Source organism: Plutella xylostella, chromosome 17 (genome assembly GCF_932276165.1).
Source record: "Plutella xylostella chromosome 17, ilPluXylo3.1, whole genome shotgun sequence".
Taxonomy (NCBI): Eukaryota; Metazoa; Arthropoda; class Insecta; order Lepidoptera; family Plutellidae; genus Plutella; species Plutella xylostella.
This window is the reverse complement of record NC_063997.1, coordinates 10,719,085-10,740,826: the sequence shown is the minus strand read 5'-3', so window position 1 is coordinate 10,740,826 and position 21,742 is coordinate 10,719,085. Positions and strand designations below refer to the sequence as shown.

At 44.0% G+C, this 21,742-nt stretch overlaps 4 protein-coding genes across 6 annotated transcripts in view; 2 read left to right on the top strand and 2 right to left on the bottom strand.

Annotated features, from left to right (window-relative positions):
* Nucleotides 1–6,722, bottom strand: part of LOC105396133 — a 48,112-nt gene extending 41,390 nt beyond the window's left edge. Inside the window, exons 1-8 of the mRNA XM_048626668.1 lie at nt 6,175–6,722; nt 5,412–5,565; nt 2,986–3,204; nt 2,571–2,676; nt 2,171–2,314; nt 1,575–1,733; nt 1,000–1,139; nt 164–321 (exon numbers count right to left, since the gene is read on the bottom strand). Of these exons, the coding sequence (XP_048482625.1) occupies nt 164–321; nt 1,000–1,139; nt 1,575–1,733; nt 2,171–2,314; nt 2,571–2,676; nt 2,986–3,204; nt 5,412–5,565; nt 6,175–6,385 (1,291 nt within the window). The 5' untranslated portion in view covers nt 6,386–6,722. The remainder of the gene's footprint in view (nt 1–163; nt 322–999; nt 1,140–1,574; nt 1,734–2,170; nt 2,315–2,570; nt 2,677–2,985; nt 3,205–5,411; nt 5,566–6,174) is intronic.
* A 102-nt stretch (nt 6,723–6,824) lies between these two features.
* LOC105393525 (diphthine methyltransferase) lies at nt 6,825–12,206 on the top strand. Its single transcript, XM_048626928.1, has 7 exons — nt 6,825–7,085; nt 7,270–7,613; nt 8,284–8,309; nt 10,168–10,314; nt 10,560–11,015; nt 11,287–11,416; nt 11,871–12,206. Exons 2-7 carry the CDS (start codon nt 7,276–7,278, stop codon nt 12,184–12,186), a joined length of 1,413 nt encoding a protein of 470 aa, XP_048482885.1. The 5' UTR covers nt 6,825–7,085; nt 7,270–7,275; the 3' UTR covers nt 12,187–12,206.
* Nucleotides 12,201–21,406, bottom strand: LOC119691527 (nascent polypeptide-associated complex subunit alpha, muscle-specific form). 3 transcript variants are annotated; one of them, XR_007267224.1, is made up of 7 exons: nt 20,852–21,406; nt 19,720–19,851; nt 18,569–18,675; nt 18,162–18,244; nt 16,847–18,048; nt 14,440–16,214; nt 12,201–12,652 (listed from the first exon to the last, which is right to left on the bottom strand). XR_007267224.1 is itself a non-coding variant. In XM_048626723.1 (6 exons), exons 1-6 carry the CDS (start codon nt 20,921–20,923, stop codon nt 15,654–15,656), a joined length of 2,157 nt encoding a protein of 718 aa, XP_048482680.1. In that variant the 5' UTR covers nt 20,924–21,406; the 3' UTR covers nt 13,988–15,653. The 3 variants fall into 3 exon arrangements, 2 of the variants coding, with proteins under 2 accessions (XP_048482680.1, XP_048482681.1); XM_048626723.1 differs by lacking the exon at nt 12,201–12,652 and having other exon boundaries at nt 13,988–16,214; XM_048626724.1 differs by lacking the exon at nt 12,201–12,652 and having other exon boundaries at nt 13,988–16,214; nt 20,855–21,406.
* LOC125489801 (diphthine methyltransferase-like) lies at nt 12,295–13,993 on the top strand. The gene is made up of 5 exons (XM_048626927.1): nt 12,295–12,298; nt 12,523–12,578; nt 12,637–12,802; nt 13,074–13,203; nt 13,658–13,993. Exons 1-5 carry the CDS (start codon nt 12,295–12,297, stop codon nt 13,971–13,973), a joined length of 672 nt encoding a protein of 223 aa, XP_048482884.1. The 3' UTR covers nt 13,974–13,993.
* Nucleotides 21,407–21,742: the final 336 nt, after the last annotated feature.

Sequence of the window (21,742 nt, the reverse complement as noted above, 5' to 3'; positions counted from 1 at the left end):
AGGTCACCCTGTATACAGGACAGTGTGTATGTACCTTGCACGCGGCAGGCGGGCGTGGTGCGGGCGGCCTGCGCGTGCTCGCGGTCGCTGCGCCAGGCGGCGGCGCGCGCCAGCACGGGGTGGTGTCTACTGCCCTGTGGACAGTGTGACAGTGTGTATGTACCTTGCACGCGGCAGGCGGGCGTGGTGCGGGCGGCCTGCGCGTGCTCGCGCTCGCTGCGCCAGGCGGCGGCGCGCGCCAGCACGGGGTGCCGCGCGGAGATGCGCGCGCGCGCCGCCGCCACCGCCGCCTCCAGCTTCTGGCGGACGCTGTCTTCTGCCCTGTGGAGAGACAACACAGACATTAAGATGAATGAAAAGTGAATCGATATGGCTGCGCACGTCAAGCAAAACATTGTAAAATTTGAGTATACAAGTGACCTAGTGAGTATACAATTGACCTAGTTAGTATACAAGTGACCTAGTTCGTTATACAAGTGATAACGTGAGTAAACTCTTCTCCAAATGAGTATACAAAGGATCTAGTTAGTATACAAGTGATCAGGCGAGTAGACAACTGACCTGGTGAGTATGTAGGTGGCGTGCAGCTGGTCGTGCAGCAGCTCGGGTACGCCGGCGCCCAGTGCGCGCAGCCCCGCGTGCTCCAGCACGCACGCCGCCACGCGCCGCGTGTACTCCTTGAGTGACCTAGTGAGTAGACAACTGACCTGGTGAGTATGTAGGTGGCGTGCAGCTGGTCGTGCAGCAGCTCGGGCACGCCGGCGCCCAGCGCGCGCAGCCCCGCGTGCTCCAGCACGCACGCCGCCACGCGCCGCGTGTACTCCTTGAGTGACCTAGTGAGTAGACAACTGACCTGGTGAGTATGTAGGTGGCGTGCAGCTGGTCGTGCAGCAGCTCGGGCACGCCGGCGCCCAGCGCGCGCAGCCCCGCGTGCTCCAGCACGCACGCCGCCACGCGCCGCGTGTACTCCTTGAGTGACCTAGTGAGTAGACAACTGACCTGGTGAGTATGTAGGTGGCGTGCAGCTGGTCGTGCAGCAGCTCGGGCACGCCGGCGCCCAGAGCGCGCAGCCCCGCGTGCTCCAGCACGCACGCCGCCACGCGCCGCGTGTACTCCTTGAGACCGCTGCGCCGGACCTCCTGAGGACATTCATTTTATTATTAGTTACTAGCTGTTCCCGCGGGCTTCGCTTCGCCTTAAAAAGTTTTATCATGGGAATTCCGGGATAAAAAGTAGTTCTTTCCCAGGGTCTAGACCGTATGTGTACCAAATTTCATTCAAATACGTTCAGTAGTTTTGGCGTGAAAGAGTAACAGACAGACAGACAGACGACACAGTTACTTTCGCATTTATAATATTAGTTATTAGGATAACAAATTGAGGAATGAAAGGAGGGCAGAGCTAGATGCTTTAACTTGGAAAGGACTGCATACGGGACTCTTCAGATTACATTACGGGTGCCGGGAGTATACAGTGTACATACTATTCCTAAACTCAACTTATCTATTGTTCTTAGCCTAGGTTTTTCGTCGTGAACAATAACCTATGTAACTTAGCAAATTGATGTTACATACCTCCTCAATATCCTTAACCGGCATCTTCTGTCTAGTCAGCTGTTGCGCCAACCGCTCCCGGTAGTGCAGGAACCAGCCGCGCGACTCTCGCTCCAATATCTCTTGCAATACGGGCGCAGCTCGCTTGAGGATGTCGCGCCGGTAGAGGCGGAGGTCGATCTGGGAAAGAAATAGAAGGTTAAATTGGATAGTTCCATATTATGAGAGTATACAAGTGACCTGTCAAGTAGACAAGTGACAGGTATTCGTCATAATATGAGCTATGGGCTGAAGACACTTTTTAGGTACCCATGGAGGTGTAGGGTGAGTCAAGAGTAAAATGTGCCAAAACAACGCATGCTTCTTTTATTATTTAGTCATCGGTTTATGCAATGTCTACCATCGTTGTATTCGAGCTTCAAAATCTATTCAATATTTTAAGAGAAGTATCCTGATTGCTATTGGTCACACAGCTACAGTACAGGTAGTTACCAGGATCCCCTGCGGGGTGGTGTAGACGCAGGGCACGGGGGGCAGGGCACGGGGGGCAGGGCGCGGGGGGCGCGGGGGTCGCTCTTGTCTGCTATTGGTCACACAGCTACAGTACAGGTAGTTACCAGGATCCCCTGCGGGGTGGTGTAGACGCAGGGCACGGGGGGCAGGGCGCGGGGGGCGCGGGGGTCGCTCTTGTCGGAGTTGGCTCGGCGCACCCCGCGCATCACCCACGCGGCTAGCGCGGTTATGTCGTCTTGGTGTTCTGGCTGGAAGCGAAAAGAAAGATTATATTGACTCTTGTGCCGAAGGTCCCGCGTTCAAATCACAGCTGGGAGAAATATTTTGTCTCGGGTCTTTGTACTATTTTATGTGGTAGTTGTGTGATATATTCAACCCCCCTGCCGTGAGATTATAGCGAAAATTTTCAAATCCTGAATTTGTTTCTCGTTGTCAAAATAAGCCTATTTTTGGGTGGTAAAAAAACTTTTTAAATTTCAGCAGTACTATCATGAATTTACTCACTTTACATATAAGTTCTGCGACTAGATATCGTGATCTTTCTTCTCTAATCTTCTTGTCGAGGTCTCGAGCTTCCAGGGATGGCATTCCGAATATGAGATCCAATAATCTGGAATGATATTACATCGAAATCAATAAAAGAGAACAGAATGGTGTACCGGTTTTAGTGCACTGATTACAGCGCCATATGTATAATATAAAATGTTCAGGTTCGATTCTATTCAATTGGATGGTATCAGAGATCTTATGTTAGCTATACATTTTCGAGGACTGTTGCTCTGCCAATTTTAGATGTTTATACGGTGTTTTAACAGGAGTGTTAGTATTTAGTTTGGACTTTGGTTTTTTATTGGCCTATTCGACATAGACAATACTCAGGGAAGTTTCTTATTTTATACACTTTATATTTATACTGTACCTGTGAGCAGCCTCAGCCAGGCTATACACCCCAGCCAGCACACTAAACCGCTCATGCCGCAGCAGTCTCCCTCTAGCGCTAACCAACAGCAGCGCGGCAGAGCAAGACAGCGCATCGTACAGGTCTTCTCTCAGCCTGGTCCGCCCGCGCTGCAGCCAGCCCGCCAGGCGCCACACCGTCACCAGCCCGGGGAAGTGACGCGAGGGCACCTCGAACTCTCTGGAACGGTTGGTTGTAGTTGTAGTAGTGGAATGGTGTTTTAGTGGACTAGACCTGAAATCCTTCCTTCATTGGAAGGAGACCGGTGTCCCAACAGGGTGTACGGCGTGATGGGTTGTGATGATTTTATTGGGCTGCGTAGAGGTCTAGGAAGGTAGATGTACAGTCAGTTTCGTAAGTACCTACGCATTTTTGGACATGTACAGTCAATCAGCGGAATCCTACGATACTTTATTTTCATTTCAGTATGAATGAGTTTACACCTAGGTTGTGTTGATATAGGTTTTCAGTTGTTCAGATTCAGAAAGATGAGTGACTTTATTGGGTTTCGTTTATACCTAATACCATTGTAAGTTTCTATCTACGAGTATGCTGTAGGTATACATAATTAAGTACTTATTCATGAACGAGTTGCCTGTGGAAAATGATACCTGGGTGAAGGATATACCTACGGAGGTGCACAAGACTGCAGGTAACATGATCCTAAGCTGCTATGCGTAACATTTCAATAGCATAGTACATGTATACTCAACTCATTCCTTATAAGTTTTCTGCTTCAGGATAATTCCTACAAAATATGAATCAAAGTACCACTGATAATCATTTTATTATTTAATGTTCAAGAGTAGGTATTATTCCTAGTTATTAACGAATTCCTTAGTCAAGTCAATAATGTACAGTACACTTGGATACTTAGTTCATTAATGCAGAATTGGACCTGAGCTAAGCCAATCAATTTAGTGAAGACCCAACCGTTTATACAGACGAGAAACCGGCAGAAAATGCAAACTTAAGTTTTATTTTAGTAGCAGGTACAAAAGAAAAGTCCTTAGACAAGTACACACAGAACGAGCGAGACTCCACAAAGGATTGTGAGCGCTTTGTTCGCTAAATGTTCTGTTGCCGACCTACTTTACATTTCATGACGAAATAAGGTCGAGATGCGATTGTCTAGTAGATGGAGGCTTTTGTAATTAAAATATAGGTAATAATTAATTATTACTTCGTGGAGCTGACTTTAACCTTAACAGTAATATTACAATTAATAATTTTACTCTAAAGTAGGTGACTGGTTATCTTTTATTAGTTAGATTTTTGGATTCATTTGGAGTAACTATAAAAAAAAAACAAATCATGCCAAAAACACATAAAATGGTTAATAATCTCTGGGTTCGGTCAAGCAAAGGGTACACTGAGAGTTTAATGAATACAGACAACATGCCAAAAACAACAGTGATATAGAGTTACTTAAATTGCAAAAGCGAAATAATGATCTAAGGCCAGTTTTAATAGAGACAACATCTAGCAGTTTGAAGACCACATAAAAAATACACCAATAAGTAGATACATATATTGGCTAGGGGTATATAGATAGACATAGGTATAACACAGAGATATACACATAAATATGTATGTATTAGTCAATTGGACATACCCCCTCTGGCGTATACTTTCCAGCTGTTTGGCATTTAGCCTTCCTGGCTTATATACCTTATCCTTGTGCAAGCTTGGTGAAATAAATAGTTAACTGTCTAATTATGTAACTAGATAAAAATATAATTACATAAACTATAATATGAATATGACATTCTACTGGGCTGTAGCCTGCTCCCCCTATTAGGTCTAAGACATAATGTATTAGTGAGAATAAATAATATATGAATCTGGCTGACTAGCTGATGTAAAACATCCTACAGATTTGATTTAAATAAGTTTAAGTAATTGAATTAATAATACTATATTGAATTGATACATGTATAAACTATGTGCTCTTATAAAAGCATGTGTTCAACAAGCATAAAACTCTATTATAAGTGAAGTTTGTGTGTTAAGTACCAATTAACTTGGTGTAAAAGTTTTAATATGGTTTCATTTACTTGCAGAGTACATTTTAATTGAGAGTAATGGACCTAAAGTACTCGTACATTCATTCTATTTATACACTTACAACACAATGCATTGCATTTAATGCAATCAAGTGTTGCATAAAACCTAGAAGCCATTTATTCAGGATGGTCTATGAAAACAAAAGCAATGGTGGTGGCCAATGACTGATAAATTCATCTTTCTTCTTAATATAAAGGTGTCCCTGATGTAAATAGGAATGATTAACTGAAATTGAGTGCCTTATGTGCTATTACATATCTGATAGCAGATGTACCTCTTTTTTTTGTGTCTAGCTACTTTAAAAAAAAGCTTAATCTCACCCCTTCTCCCTGATGGAGTGCAGTTGCTTGGGCGACAGTGGGTGCGGCTCGGAGCTGGCATCCAGTGCGGCTGCTTCCAGCTCATCGCAAGGTGGTGCCAAGATGATGTCCGACAGACTAGCCCCCGGCTGGGAGAAGCGGGATGGCGGGAGGACTGGAATAAATGTGTCATAGATAGATTGATAGAGAATGGATCAAAAAGTTTCAGAAATAAGTGATATGGTGCTCTTTCAACAGAAACATGGACATGTGACATCTTAGTCATGGCTGAGATATCTCTGAGCTGTCTCAAGATTGAAAAAACTGGTGGCACAATCATCAAGACCATAGTTCTAAGTAAATTATGGAAATAAAGTTTCATTCTATTGTATTAAATCATTTTACCCATAAAATGACAACAAAATGGTTAATTACATAGTAGCAAGAAAAGGGTGAAAGTTATTGATGGCCCATTGTTTCATACTCACATACAAGCTAATATAATATTAATTTATACTCACATGAGGCTTAAGATTGATTCATTGAAGTGTGATAACATTGAGGATTGCATACAAATTTAGGTTTGGTAAAGTTTCTTGAAATAAAATTTATAGCATGTTATTTAGTCCATTTTCATTTGCAATTTTAATAAGAAATAAGTATATCCACCTACTTTGCTACTGAAAAGGCAAGATGTATTGTTTATAATATCCTCTAAAACAACACAAAAAAAAACAAAGTTTAGATGATAACTAGGTAGCACGTATTAAAAACTTCAACTCACCAATAGGAAACGTCTTCCAATGGTAGAGGAAGTCCTCGGCCACCTGCTTGATGTTGTTGACGAGCTGCTCGACCTCCGGCGGCGCGCCCACGAGCTGCACGTCGAACTGCAGCGGCTCCTTCTCCGGCTGCGCCCCGTCCAGCGCCAGCGAGCCGGGCCGCGACGCGCGCGCCGAGCCCGAAGCCCCCCCGTCGTCCTCGCACAAAGACATCGCTACACGCACCCTCGCCGCTCTGCCCTCTCAAGTAGCATACTTCGCTAATAGCATAATGATCCCCGGCACCGCTGTGGGCGGAGAAATCACTTGACAATGCACTCTTCTCGTTTTATTATTTACTTTCATTTGATCAATTTAATTTGATGCATGATACATTGCACTTTTACTGGATTCGTTCACGGCTCTTGTAGTGCACAGTAGGGGATGGAGCGAAGTCTTAGTTCTAGTTGGAAAGGTGAAATCAATTTAGAAACTAAACGATAGGACAACTTAAATCATTTAAATAATTTTACAAGAAAAGAAATCCACCCGCAGAGCCGTCCCGTAACTTTTCGACTACACACAGAACAAAAAAAACAATCTGACATTGACATGATTGACAGAAACTTTTCTGCCGCCATAGTCTGTGTACCCTATTTGACACAGACACAAACTAAAATTAAGGTAACCTAATCTGTAAAATTCAATGCAACGCGTAGAAAAAAATAACTGTCAATGTGTTAATTTTATGGAGTGTAAAGTTGTTTTTATTTATTAAAATTTAGCTAAACAAGTTCATTTTTAAACTCATTTGCATTTTCGAAGTGCTTCAAACATTCCAGCTTTTTAACAGTATCCGCTCATCTAATTTTCAACAAACCAGTTAGACATCTACATCGATTCGTTGGTCCTGAAGATTAGGCCGTGGCCGGAGGTACGTCTTACATTCATATAACTGAACATTTCGGTAGTTTCGTATCGGTGTTTGTCGTTTTGGCTCGCGCGTTAAGTTATTAATCTGTTTAGTGACCGCTTCTCCCTAGATACGGTAAGTTTCGGTTCTGTTGGTCGATTTGTGCGGCTTCCTTTGTTTTGCTAACGCGGCACATTGGTTGCAGGCGAACATGGAAGCTATGGATATTCAGGCTGTGGAATCTAAGCTGAGCGATGTGACGGTGACGGCGATCCCGATGAGCAGCAAGAACTCTCGCGTGGAGCTGGCGGCGGGCGGCGGCGGGCACGCCACCATCTCCACCGTGGCGTCGCCCGCCAGCAAGGACAAGGACGCCGCCGTGTCCAAGTACGCGCAGCTGCTGGCCGTCATCGAGGAGATGGGCAAGGAGGTGCGGCCCAGCTACTCCGGCAGCCGCAGCTCGGCCGAGCGCCTCAAGCGCGGCATCGTGCACGCGCGCATCCTCGTCCGGGAGTGCCTCATCGAGACCGAGCGGTCCGCGCGCCAGTAGCTCACTTCTAAAGTGAACTCAAAGTCAATTTACAACAGTACCTCATTTTTGATATTATGAAAGTAATAATGTTTCTATTTAATTGGTGTCAGATTTGAATGTAAGGTTTTTGAAGATGATATTCACATGTTGTTGCTGTTGCTAAGACCCTTAGCAAATACTAGCTGGTACTTCAATAGTGCATGTTTATCTTAAATTACTGATGAGTATCTCTCCATCTAAATTGAATATTATCTTACACCATTATCATTGAACCAATCATAGTAAATATGTATTAGCTTGTCCCAAATTATGAATTATATACATTTCTGATCTGAATTTATGGTGTCATCAGCACTCATCAAACAACAGAACATTGAAAATGAATGATTTGAGAATTAGCTTCTAATTTAAATTAGAATAAACATCAGGGTACTTAGGCATAAAGTATGAAAATACTTTTAAATTGTGATGTATCTTTGTATTTTTGTTTCTAAACTTTTCGAAATAAAAATTATAATTACATAAATCTGATTTAAGGAAAGGATTTACGAAATTCACTTACACATATGTTATTAAAATACAAATTAAATGTTTCCTTGTGATAAGTTTTCTAAATAATCTGTCAGTTGATGTATTTATATTTGTCTTATTATATTAGTCATCAGTTAATGTCTGTCTGTGTTGCAGTTTTAGACAATATACTTATTTGGCCTGTACATTATGTACTCACTGGAACATAACAAAGATCAATTAGTAAATAGTCATCAAAATCAGAACCTAGAACTACTAACTGCAGCACAGATAAGTGCTAGTTTGCATCAACGCAGGCTGTGATCGAAACATTTATTGTGAACATCTACCTCAATACAAAATAATATTATATACAAACATGTTATAAATATCGTAATAGCTTAGTAATACGCCACAGGCACTTTGTCAATCATTGTTTCAAGTAATTAATTATTTCATTTTAACTCAGTTTAAACAGAATATCAAAACCAAACTTGTTAATGTAGCAAATTATTTAATGCAGAAGTCATGCTATTGCATATTATGTTTGAACCAATTGAAGATAGCAGAAACAGGTACATGAAATATTATATTGCGTAACTTCTCTCATTGGTAGAAGAAGGGACGAAATTTATTATTTGTGTGATATTTTCATAACAAATTCATTGAGTATCATTTATATCACATGTTGGTTTTCAAAAAGTGGGTTGTTTATTTCTGCAAAGATCATTATTTATGAAGATTATAAAATGTTCAGACAAAACACATAAACACTGCCCTTTTCTGAAAGCCACGGTAATTAATTAATCAGATAAATAAATAAATAGAATAAATAATAAATAAAACCTTATTGCGAATTCCGAAGTTACTGTTACAGATTAAAGTTGGATGAACCAAACCAACCCTCAAACTAGAATAAGAACAACAAAAAACATAGATCTTAAGAATAATGTGCTCATTTTTATGTTTTTACTAATTTAATTTAAGTTGTAAATATTATTTTGTTAACTGTATATTAAGTTTCAATAGGAAATCACGTTGCTAGGAAAGCTCAAATACTGAAATATTATAATTAACTAATCAAATCATGAATAACATTTTTAAAAATTTCGGTTTGAAATATTATACCACGGTGAAGCTGCCGACAAGTATACTTCTAGGATAATAACTATAGTATGTAAGAAGATTTTACGAAATAGTGTTTAACTATAGCTAATGTTAAATAAGGTTACCATTAATTATTTACCGATGTACTTACTTAGCTGTTGAAAGTCCACTTCTCCTAGACAAAGACAGTTAAAAGTCTGATTCATAAAAAGATTTCTTAAGTTTCTTATTGACCACAATCGGCTTAACAGTTTGAAGTAATAGAATATAGTGTAATAGTGGCCTCCAGATAGCCAAGTCTTTAACTGTTCAAGTAGTGAAATTAACGCAAATTTGTATGGCGGGTTAGCAACCTCCACCATTAGGTGGCGACCCTTCGGAACCATAGGTATACCTAAATTCGCGTTTACTTTCCACCACTCGATCGGTACAAAAACTTACAATCCGCATGCTGTTTAGGAGGTTTCATCCGAGCACACAGTTCCTGTACATTACCTAAGTACATAACAATTATGTACTATGGTATGATACTGTGCAACATCACTGAATTATACTAGTTATTATAAGTATGTTAGTAGATTCTGGTATTTATAAATGTAAGTTTGAACCATTAAATAACAGTACAAATTTTGCAAATGACTGCTTAAAGTATACTAAAAATTAAAGAGCGAAATATGTTGAATTCAATTTACAGTTTATTAAATGTAGTGTTAGTCAACTGTATTTATTCATGTATTTTTACTATTGAATTAATAAACGAATGGGTTTAAAATTATGTTTTTTATTGACCCCTTGCACCATCAACTTGATAATTTGAAATCCCTTTTGCAAGGCACAAAATTTCTCAAAATTACAATCCACTCATGTTTCTCATTGGCTTCTGGCTCATCGCCCTCAACACCACAATACATCGTATCGTATATCAAAGCTACACCACGTCCAATCTACCCGCAGATCTACTCAATATGGCGGCCGCGACGTGGACCACTAGATGGCGCTGGGACACGGGGCTCAGTGCGGACTCCGCGGAGTGGTGCCCGGTGCCACCGCACACTGATGTGCTGGTGTGCGGCACCTACCAGCTCAATAAGGGGGATGAGGGTTAGTGCTGGAAATGTATTCGGAGAGGGTAAAAATGTTTGTTCTAACGGTGCCATTTTTTAAAGCGCATAATTAGTATAATCACACGGTATTGCCCCCATTTCAATGAGGTCCAAGTAGAAAATGATCTTGAGTAGGCCTTCTTCATCTATTACATTTTCGCGCCAGTGGCGCCATTAGCGGGAAAATTTAGAAACTTTGCACTTACTAGCATTGCAACGCTCATATTAAAATCTTTTTTCCAGGTAAACAGTCAGCTAACCAGAAGCGGCTCGGAAGAATATACGTCTTCAGAATCAACGATGAAACCACGACTCTAAACCCCGTACATACGGTCGAAATCTCCGGAATCCTCGACCAGAAGTGGTGCTACCATACCATAGACAACCATCCCGTTTTAGCAGTTGTCACTTCTGATGGGTTTGTGAAGTTATTCAAGCTGATAACTGAAGAAGGAGAGTGTAAACTAGAGCTATGGATGGAAGAAAGTGTAGGAGAATCCAAACTAGCTCTCTCGGTAGATTGGTCGACCAATAAGTTACGGTCTGCGGAGACTAGGTTGGTTGTAAGCGATTCTTCTGGAAGCGTCACTGTTTTCGCGGTTCAAGACAAGCTGGTCAAGCTTGGCACGTGGAACTGTCACGGGTTCGAAGCGTGGATCGCCGCTTTCAACTATTGGAACCCAGATGTGTTCTATTCGGGTAAGTTTGGTTGCATGATATATTCCATCATCAGCTAGTAATGATCCACTGCTGGATATAAGAGTGCCACTACATTCCTCATCATCCAACCATTACCAGCTGTTTTGTGTACATGTATCTACCTATATTGTATTTTCTATCAGAGACAACAGTTTCACTACTAAGTACCAAACCAAGTGAAAATACTTACCTTCTTTACCGTACCGAATACTGTAGGTTACAACATAATAATTATGATTATAAACTGTAAGTTATAGTGACATTTACCCAGGCGGCGACGACTGTCTGTTCAAGAGCCACGACGTGCGTGCGGGCGGCGCGGTCTGCAGCCGCGCCCACGAGGCCGGCGTCACCAGCGTGCGGAGCAGTGTGGATGTGGAACACCAGCTGTTGACTGGCAGGTAGGTAGGGTCGGGGGAGTGAGAGTGTTGAACATAACCTTTTTCATTTTGTTTCTTTTTGCACTTCCAAGAAAAGATACTTTAGGGTGACTTGCACAAGACATTTAAACGTATTTAAATCTATTGCTCGCTTGCTTTGACAGTATATTGATAGAGCAAGACAGCAATAGATTTAAATACGTTTAAATGTCTTGTGCAAGTCACCCTAAAGTATCTTTTCTTGGAAGTGCAAAAAGAAACAAAATGAAAATGGCCGCCGTTACATAAATGAGTGGGAATACGAAGGATTTAAGAAGGCTTAAAATTTGAGGGCGATTGCATGAGTGTTGAACAAAAGAAACATTGTGGTTTATAATTTGTTTAGGTTCATTTATAAAACATCCATATCGTAACGAATAGTTATCGCCATCTTACAGTGGTTTTATAAATAAAAAATACGTAACTTTTCCTGCAGCTACGATGAAAACGTTCGCCTGTGGGACGCGAGGGCCCTGAAGCGGCCAGTCACCGAGACCAACGTGAATGGGGGCGTATGGAGGCTGAAGTACCACCCCCGCCGGCCGGCGAGCGTGCTGGCCGCCTGCATGTATGGCGGGTTCCGTACACTCAACGTAGAGGGGGATTCTGTCACTGTGGTGAATGAATACATGGAGCATGAGAGCATAGCGTATGGCGCGGATTGGAAGTTCAGTGAAGATGAGAATATGGTAGCCACTTGTTCCTTCTATGATTGTAAACTACATGTTGGAAATATTGTATTTGAAGCGTAATAAAAACATTGTTGTTCCTTTTAAACATGTTGTATTTCAATTTGCTTATAATGTCATGATAAATATAATTTATAACAATTACATACTTATAAAGTAATCATTTGCCATATGAGTTTAAAAAAATCTTACACCATTTACATTGTAAATTTTACAATATCAAGGCTTTGGGCTGTATTGATCCGAACAGTTTCCGTCCATCTTACAATTTAGAAAAAGATCTTTTTTTATTATTTTTAAAATAATAACAACTGGTCTGCTCTTCCTACTATAAATTTGTACCTTAATATTCTCTAAATACAGATAATTTCCTATTAACTGGAATTTAAAACACTTTAGCGTTACAAGTACAATCTTGTGCCTTCTACCTGCCGAGCTACTACAGTCGGCAGCTGGTTACTTTAAGCGTATTCACGTGGTAGTCCCTAGCTCTGAACTGTGTGTGCCTCCAAGCCTCATCTTACTTTACCTAATATTAATGTTGTGAGCGATTCTTCTGGAAGCGTCACCGTGTTCGCGGTTCAAGACAAGCTGGACAAGCTTGGCACGTGGAACTGTCACGGGTTCGAAGCGTGGATCGCCGCTTTCAACTATTGGAACCCAGATGTGTTCTATTCGGGTAAGTTTGGTTGCATGATATATTCCATCATCAGCTAGTAATGATCCACTGCTGGATATAAGAGTGCCACTACATTCCTCATCATCCAACCATTACCAGCTGTTTTGTGTACATGTATCTACCTATATTGTATTTTCTATCAGAGACAACAGTTTCACTACTAAGTACCAAACCAAGTGAAAATACTTACCTTCTTTACCGTACCGAATACTGTAGGTTACAACATAATAATTATGATTATAAACTGTAAGTTATAGTGACATTTACCCAGGCGGCGACGACTGTCTGTTCAAGAGCCACGACGTGCGTGCGGGCGGCGCGGTCTGCAGCCGCGCCCACGAGGCCGGCGTCACCAGCGTGCGGAGCAGTGTGGATGTGGAACACCAGCTGTTGACTGGCAGGTAGGTAGGGTCGGGGGAGTGAGAGTGTTGAACATAACCTTTTTCATTTTGTTTCTTTTTGCACTTCCAAGAAAAGATACTTTAGGGTGACTTGCACAAGACATTTAAACGTATTTAAATCTATTGCTCGCTTGCTTTGACAGTATATTGATAGAGCAAGACAGCAATAGATTTAAATACGTTTAAATGTCTTGTGCAAGTCACCCTAAAGTATCTTTTCTTGGAAGTGCAAAAAGAAACAAAATGAAAATGGCCGCCGTTACATAAATGAGTGGGAATACGAAGGATTTAAGAAGGCTTAAAATTTGAGGGCGATTGCATGAGTGTTGAACAAAAGAAACATTGTGGTTTATAATTTGTTTAGGTTCATTTATAAAACATCCATATCGTAACGAATAGTTATCGCCATCTTACAGTGGTTTTATAAATAAAAAATACGTAACTTTTCCTGCAGCTACGATGAAAACGTTCGCCTGTGGGACGCGAGGGCCCTGAAGCGGCCAGTCACCGAGACCAACGTGAATGGGGGCGTATGGAGGCTGAAGTACCACCCCCGCCGGCCGGCGAGCGTGCTGGCCGCCTGCATGTATGGCGGGTTCCGTACACTCAACGTAGAGGGGGATTCTGTCACTGTGGTGAATGAATACATGGAGCATGAGAGCATAGCGTATGGCGCGGATTGGAAGTTCAGTGAAGATGAGAATATGGTAGCCACTTGTTCCTTCTATGATTGTAAACTACATGTTGGAAATATTGTATTTGAAGCGTAATAAAAACATTGTTGTTCCTTTTAAACATGTTGTATTTCAATTTGCTTATAATGTCATGATAAATATAATTTATAACAATTACATACTTATAAAGTAATCATTTGCCATATGAGTTTAAAAAAATCTTACACCATTTACATTGTAAATTTTACAATATCAAGGCTTTGGGCTGTATTGATCCGAACAGTTTCCGTCCATCTTACAATTTAGAAAAAGATCTTTTTTTATTATTTTTAAAATAATAACAACTGGTCTGCTCTTCCTACTATAAATTTGTACCTTAATATTCTCTAAATACAGATAATTTCCTATTAACTGGAATTTAAAACACTTTAGCGTTACAAGTACAATCTTGTGCCTTCTACCTGCCGAGCTACTACAGTCGGCAGCTGGTTACTTTAAGCGTATTCACGTGGTAGTCCCTAGCTCTGAACTGTGTGTGCCTCCAAGCCTCATCTTACTTTACCTAATATTAATGTGATGTACAACTTTTAAATTTATTTTCAATATATCACTTATTCATTGCTATATTTATCTGCCCTAACAACAGCCGAATAGAAGTCTTAAATCAAACACACACAGTTCACTTCACTTCGTCGAGCTCAACTCTTAAACTATTGGCTATGTTCCTACGTCGTTTATGTCAATTGACCCTTGAAGATGCTCCGTGTAGACAAGTTTATAGAATCAATCCATAGCTTTGTCTGTTTATTTCCTGCCGAATTAGTTCACAATGTTTACTTGAAAGTTACAGCCAATAAACTTTGAAGAAATTTAAACACTAATATATTTTACTTAAACTTTTGCAGATGCTTTTATGCTCAGTAACTTTACAAGTAATTGGTAGCCGTGTTGGACATAGCGGGTTCATCCTCGGTAAAATACATACTTACTATAACAATGCAGTACAACCGACAATTTTTAAAAAGCTAAAAGATTAACGATTTATATTTTTAATCACAAGACAAGACACTATTTTAAGACTAGCTTTCTCTCTAAAAATGGCAACTAAATAGTTGTATGATTTTACATAAAATACAATAATTACATTGCTGGTTAATTTAGATCGAATTCATCACATCACTGCATTGCTATATCTACGAAATACTGTTGTTTGAAGAAGATATTCACGAATATCTTGGTAAATTGGTTACTAAAATTTTAAGTGGTGTTCCGATGTGTAGTGGAATATTTACAGTATTTACAATCTAACATTCTGATCAACTTCGTGTACAAAACGCATACACGAATATGGGTCTATTATGTAAAATATTCTGTACATATATGTAACGCATACCTCATGCCCGACCGCATCGACCGACTACATCGAAAACTATCTACATTCTTCTATCTTACAAATACTTCATTAGTTCAAAAGAGGCGAAGAAGACTAAGTTCTGACTTAAGTCGTAAGATGGCAATTTAAAATGGCGGCACAACGGTTCCCCCTCGCTCAAACACCGCACATTGACAGGGAGGGAATAATTGCGTTCAAAACCTTACATTTACCAGCTTATGCAGATAAACCGTCCATAGCCGACAAGACCGGTGCTCACTGATATTATGTAAAAAATACTTAGAAAGGGGAAAGAGATTTTTCTTACACGTCCACATCACGACACGAACGTACAGAACACAGAGCGACACTCGGGGAGCGTCCCACACTGGGGCCGGCGGCCACTACGCGCGGTGCGTTGGGCACAGCGCGCGGAACTCGTCGGCGGGCAGGGCCCAGCCGGCGTCGCGCGCGCAGGGCAGGTGCGCCCGCGCCCCGCACGCGCGCCGCGAGCACGCCAGCGCCGCCCCGCGCGCGCCGCACGCCGTGCAGGCCTCCCGCGCCGCCGCCCACACCGCCGGCGCCAGCCCCCACACGCGCGCGCCCGCCGCCAGCACGCCGCCCGCCCACACCGCACAATCCTCATGCACCCACACCTCTGGATCCCTCCTCTCTGATTCGTCTAGAGCTCGGTATTCCTCGCAGTCGGTGGTGAGCGTGTAGGGGCCGAACAGGTCGCCGAGTGGGGGGCGCGTGCGCGGGTGCGGCGGGCGCGCGCAGAAGGCGCAGCGCCAGGAGGCGTCGGGCGTGGCGGCGTCGTAGCGCAGGCCCAGCGTGCTGCAGTGCAGGCCGCGGCCGCCGCGCGCGCGCCACTCCGCCTCGGGCCGGCGCCGCGCCTCCTCGTCCTCGCCCGCCGCCGCGTTCACCACGCACACGGAGAGCGGCGAGTCGCGCGGACCGCGGATCTGAAAACAATAGTCATGTTACTTAGGATTACTTACATTAAACTTGTACTGTTATCAAGAACATAGATAATTAATTTTGCAAGTGTTTGTTTGAAGGATTTCCCGTGGGAATTCCGGGATAAAAAGCCTTTATAAAAATTGTGGAAAAATCGTGTAGATTGCAGACAAACTAAAGCGTTTATTGTATCACACAACCACAAACTTACACGCTACTTACTCAACCTGTCCCGTAGTAATATATCATTAATGGTAGGATTAATAACAGGACATTGTTGCGTGAATAAACACTTATATACCATAGGTAACTCAACTAGTCCCTTATGTAGGACATGTAAGGAAGTAGATGAGACGGTTGAACATATTCTGTTAGCTTGTCCACCTACTACAGAAACAAGATTATCTATTCTTGGACCAACAGAGCGCCTACCTCAGCTATTACAACACCCAGGCCTGCTACTCCAGTTTACCCGGGAGCTAGGCTGGCTGAGCTGAAACCAAGGGGATATGTACAAAGGTTCCACTCGAGAGAGCCACGTACAGGAACTTCACCCCCTATGAGAATAGAATAGAAGCCTTTATAACTCGACAACGAAGACCCTTTTTACATTGTTAGTATCGAAAACCTTGTTTACCTGTATGTAGGGTCCCCGGGAGCGGCCGGAGCTGGCGTTGCTGCCGGAGTCGTACTCCTTCACGGCCTCCCCGTTCTTCCTCTGCTTGGGCGCCTTCTTCCGGCCCGGCTTCTTCTTGCCGTCGGCGCCGGGCGAGGCGCGGCTGGACCGCCGCTTCTTGTCCGCTTTCGTCACGCTGGATTTTCTCCTCTTCCTGCCCTTGGGCGTGGCGGGCGCGGGGCGCGCGGGGTCGGCGGGCGGCTCCAGCCCCGCGAACATCTTCTCGAGCTGGTCTTCCACGTCCACGATGCTGGCGGCGGCGGCGGGGGGCGCGGGGGGCGGGTCGGGCTCCGCGGGGCGCGCCTCGCTCGGGGAGGGGGCGGCGTCGGCGTCGGCGCGCGCGCTGCGGCGGCGCGGGGCGGCGGGCGCGCGCGGGGGCGAGGCGGCGGGGGGCGCGGGGGAGGGGCTGCCCAGCACGCTCTTCAGCTTGTCGATGGAGACGGGCGGCGCGGCGGGCTCGGGCGGCGGCGGCTCGCACGGCTTGTCGCTCGCGATCATGGCCGCGATGTCGTCTATCGTCTCGGAGGAGGTGGAGTTGGTTTTTCTCCGCGCGTGCGGCGCGGGCTCGGCGGCGGCGGGGGGCGCGGGGGGCGAGGCGGGGGCGCCGTTCTCCAGAGGCAGCGGCGGTGAGACGCGCGGCGGGGAGGGGGGCGGCGCGGCGCGCGGGGGCGACACGCGCTGCTCCGCCGGCGGCTGCTCGCCGGGCTCCGCGCGCGGCGGGGAGGCGCGGGGCGGGGTGGCGCGGGGCGGGGGGCTGCACGGCGGGGCCGGCGGGCCGGGCTCGGGCGGCGCGGCGGGCACGCGCACCACGCGCTCCGGCTTGCGCTTGCGCTTGGAGGAGCCGCCGGAGCTCTCCTCGTCGTCGGCGGAGGGCGGCGAGGGCGTGGGCGGCGCGCGCGGCTGCACGATGACGGAGGCGGGGGCGGGGGCGGGCGCGGGGGCGGCGGGGGCGAGGCGCTCCAGCAGCGAGTCCACGCGGTGCCGCGGCGGCGCGCGCGCGATGAGGCTGTTGATGGTGGGCGCGTCGCGCACGGACAGCGCCGCGGGGGAGCCGTTGGCGGCGCGCCCCCCGCCTCCCCCGCCGCCGCCGCCGCCGCCGCGCGGGCACGACAGGTCCACGCCGCCGCGACCGTACAGCAGGTCCTCCGCGCGGGATAGCTTGTCTGGAATTAATATGTCAGACCATGGATCAATAATTTTGCAATACATTTGTTCTGTTAAACTTTTCAGTTAAACTATTTGTAGTTATGATATGATATGAGAATAGTTAGCTTACCTCTGGCGGATCCCAGATGCGGGAATATGTCGGGCGCAGGCAGCGACACTCCCGCTTTCACGTCACCCGGTGACGGAGTATGTCTGAAAATAATGTACAACATCTTATGTGCTTGCTCGACTTCAGTTAATAATATGCATGACAAAATACCTACTGAAAGCTGACTTTCGACTAAAAATGAGTTTTAGAGTGCCCTAACATTGAATTGAGACAGAGTCTTTCCCACCAGTGAAACACCCGGCAGAAATAGTCCCCATTAATTATAGCTATTTTTACTTGAATGCTCTAATCGAGTGTATGTTTGGCACGTTAGAAATCTGTAGCCTAGCCTATATTACAGTCGATTTTGGGATTAGCCTGAGGTACCTCCTGCCATTCATCATAATTCCCTCCTCCATGGTGCTTACCTCATGAGATGCTTGTCGGGCGGGGTGGGCGTGTGTCGGTACAGCTCGGGCGGGGTCGCTGAGTGCCGGAACACAGAGTTGCCCGCCGCCGCTGACACCTTCATAGCCTGCAATAGACACACGGCACATTGATGACCACAAGATTATGTATTTTGTTGTTTAAATACATGTGAGTATTTTAGTGCTATGACTCGGTATTGACAGGTATTGTACAAATTGATTCTAAGATGCAGTATTTATTTCCCAACTGATAAGAGGTTGATGTCTTGATCACATTCATTGTCTGAACAAGTAAGAGGTTTCATTTATGTAATAATAATATGCAATATTTCATACCTGTATTATTCGAAATGTTGGATCTATTTATACAAGTGTGCAGTCCAAGCTGTAATTATTTTAGGTGTTGAATCTTTAGTTTTATTAAATGTTAATCAATCATCACTGATCTAAATTAAATCAGACAACTGCTCTGTGTAACATAACACTCTACCTTTCGAAGAATCAAAGATACTGATAGGGTTTTCTTTTATATAAATAGATAACTAAAAAACAACTCACAGTCAGTACTAATTAAAATCATTATTGGTGGAAATCTGATATTCGTTTTGTAAGTAAACAAAAGTAAAATGAACAAGGTCAGGTAAGGTCACCTCTTTGCATGCTAAAGGTTATTCGTTTTCACAAACAATACATTACTTCATTGGGGTCAAAAGGGGGTCTATATTTTCACTGCCTGTAGGAAGCAACTACTAGCTATAATAAGTTTTTTTTTTAATCCTGCCCTATAAGGGCTATCTTCTGCATCTCTCTCTATCTACTATGCAAACTCATGGCAGAGGGAAACACTCTATCCATGACTAGCCTTGATCCTAAGCCTATGGTTTCATGTTGAACCAAGATGTCTGATGGATCATTGATTGTTATCAGAATCTGCTCAACTTCATAATATGTTAGTTATATTATAATGTCATGCTTACATTTTAAAACTGGTTGATTGTTATGCATCAGTCAACCAGTTCTAAGACCTAGGCTAACCTCCCTACAGCTTTCTCAGCAGCTATAGTGTATGTGGGTTAGTCCTCTGACTTACCTGCATCCTCTAGCCATAGTATACTTGTAGAGCTCCAGCTTTCTCTCAACCTATAGCATACCTGCAGAGGGTCTGGCGGCGAGGGCGCAGGCACATGGTAGAGGTGCGGAGGGGTGGGCGTGTGCCAGGTGACGCCGCGCTCCGACGCGAGGTGCGCCTGCGGGGCGCGCGCGAGGTAGCTCGCCATCTGCAACTGTACACCACGGTGGCTTTAGATATGCACTTACTGAGCAGGCAGGAGAAGATTTGACAGAAGTCTTTAGATACATGATTGGGTATGTGTAAAGGTAGAAGATGAATGAAAGGTAGTATAAAAAGTTTGATGTGATTTCTGCCAGTGAACTTTTGAGGCAATGAGAGTTGAACAAAGCTCTTACTGATAGGTTAGTTTTGAAATTTAGAATGGCAAACTGAAGTGGTATTTAACATTTGTGGGACAAATTTGCCAATGGTGCAAACCTAAATGTGGTGTTAAGAGTGGTTGAGTAGTGACATCAAATAGGAAAATGGTGTGAGATGACCCATGCTCCTCATATTATGGGGTAGCTGATATTGGATGTGTTTAGGGTGGTGATGAGATTTGTCTACTAGAAAAGATGTTTAATTGTTGCTATTAAATGAGATATTGAATTTATAGAATTCTGGAATAAAATACCTACAATGTTGTTAATAAGAAAATTAATTAATTCAGGACAGGATCTTATTTGATTATCAATTCTAAGTCAAATCATATTATTTACTAATTACTCATAAGTAAATCAATCAACATAACCAGCCTAAATTATAGAGGTGTAAGATTTCATAAACCTGCATAACTATTAATAGTTGCAATACCTGTAAACAGCTGATCAAGTTACATCATACAACAAACAGAAAGTTTGTAGCACAACAAAGTTTGTCTAACTTTACTTTTACCTCACTTGTTTTAAACATTATGTCTCAAAGTCAAATAAAGTTTACCCTTCCACTCCCTCCTCAGTAAATGGGGATCCTTAGGACTTTCCTAGTGGACATTTCCACAAAAATTGTACCAAAAAAACTAAACTGAACAAAGAAGTTTTGATAGAAAATCCATACAACAAACTTATAGCTAACTGAAGCTAAAACTACAGGACAGGTGGTGGTTAGTACGGGTGCTACAGCTACATGCTAGGTTAGTGAGAATGAGGTGAAAATGATGGAACAACAATCACCACCTGCAGGGGGCTCCAGCCCGCGCCCAGCTGCGCCTGGCGCCCGTTGGGGTGCTGCGAGCCGCCCGACATGGCGCCGTCACTCTGCACCAGCTCCGCGCTCAGTCCACCATCCCGGCGCCGGCACGCGAGGATCACTCTGTGTTACTGCGCTGCCTTACGACGTGTCCAGAATCCTCTTACAATGCTTTCGGTGTCCTCCACTCACAGTACAACCGAACAACACACCCCACAAACGTTTATAGCAAACTAGTACACTTTAACACAGGACAACAACACTAACTTCAAAGAAAACTTGATTTATTTCGCAGACGAAATGGTGTTCACGAGTCTGATGCTCACTTCGCGTGACATTTTGAACAGACTTTGTTTTGAGAAATATACACTCCAGCGGCCGATTGAAGTTCGAAACGGAGTTCCTGAACTTTGATCACTGTGTCTTACCAGTTGGAAAGTATTATTTCGCTGAAAATAAGTTCAAAATTCTAATTTTCAATATACATCGAGCTGAAATGCTCGCAACAATGGTGGCCGATTGGAGAATTTGAAAGCGAAGACAGCGCCATCTTTTGAATCAAGCTACCAAAAAGACAATTCTGCGTCGGTAAAACAGTGCTAAAGCGTAGAATAATGATTCAAAATCGCATCTGTTCACAGATTATACAGCCTGATATACACAAGCGAAGTAGTGTGTTTGTCGGCTGACTTTCTAATGTTTGTTCGCAGGCACTTATACATACAACTCATGCCCCCATCCCACACCACCGCCACGCCAATGGCGTGCCAGTGAAAAAATGCGTTCTCTTCATGGGAAAAAAATTTAGACAGTAGTGTTGGTGGTGCGGCAGTAGGCACCACCGCGGTGGTAATTTTACCATTGTAGGCGAAAAC

Excerpts from the sequence above, each read along its gene's own strand:
- LOC125489801 (XM_048626927.1), top strand. Across the intron at positions 12,579-12,636 it reads GCTACTACAGTCGGCAGCTG|CCTCATCTTACTTTACCTAA; the intron begins GTTACTTTAAGC and ends TGTGCCTCCAAG. Across the intron at positions 13,204-13,657 it reads CACCAGCTGTTGACTGGCAG|CTACGATGAAAACGTTCGCC; the intron begins GTAGGTAGGGTC and ends CTTTTCCTGCAG.
- LOC105393525 (XM_048626928.1), top strand. The coding sequence starts at position 7,276 with ATGGAAGCTATGGATATTCAGGCTGTGGAATCTAAGCTGAGCGATGTG. Across the intron at positions 7,614-8,283 it reads GAGCGGTCCGCGCGCCAGTA|TTTTAGACAATATACTTATT; the intron begins GCTCACTTCTAA and ends TCTGTGTTGCAG. Across the intron at positions 11,417-11,870 it reads CACCAGCTGTTGACTGGCAG|CTACGATGAAAACGTTCGCC; the intron begins GTAGGTAGGGTC and ends CTTTTCCTGCAG.
- LOC119691527 (XM_048626723.1), bottom strand. The coding sequence starts at position 20,923 with ATGTCGGGCGGCTCGCAGCACCCCAACGGGCGCCAGGCGCAGCTGGGC. Across the intron at positions 19,852-20,851 it reads GCTGGAGCCCCCTGCAGGTG|TTGCAGATGGCGAGCTACCT; the intron begins GTGATTGTTGTT and ends CGTGGTGTACAG. Across the intron at positions 18,245-18,568 it reads CCCGACAAGCATCTCATGAG|ACATACTCCGTCACCGGGTG; the intron begins GTAAGCACCATG and ends CATTATTTTCAG.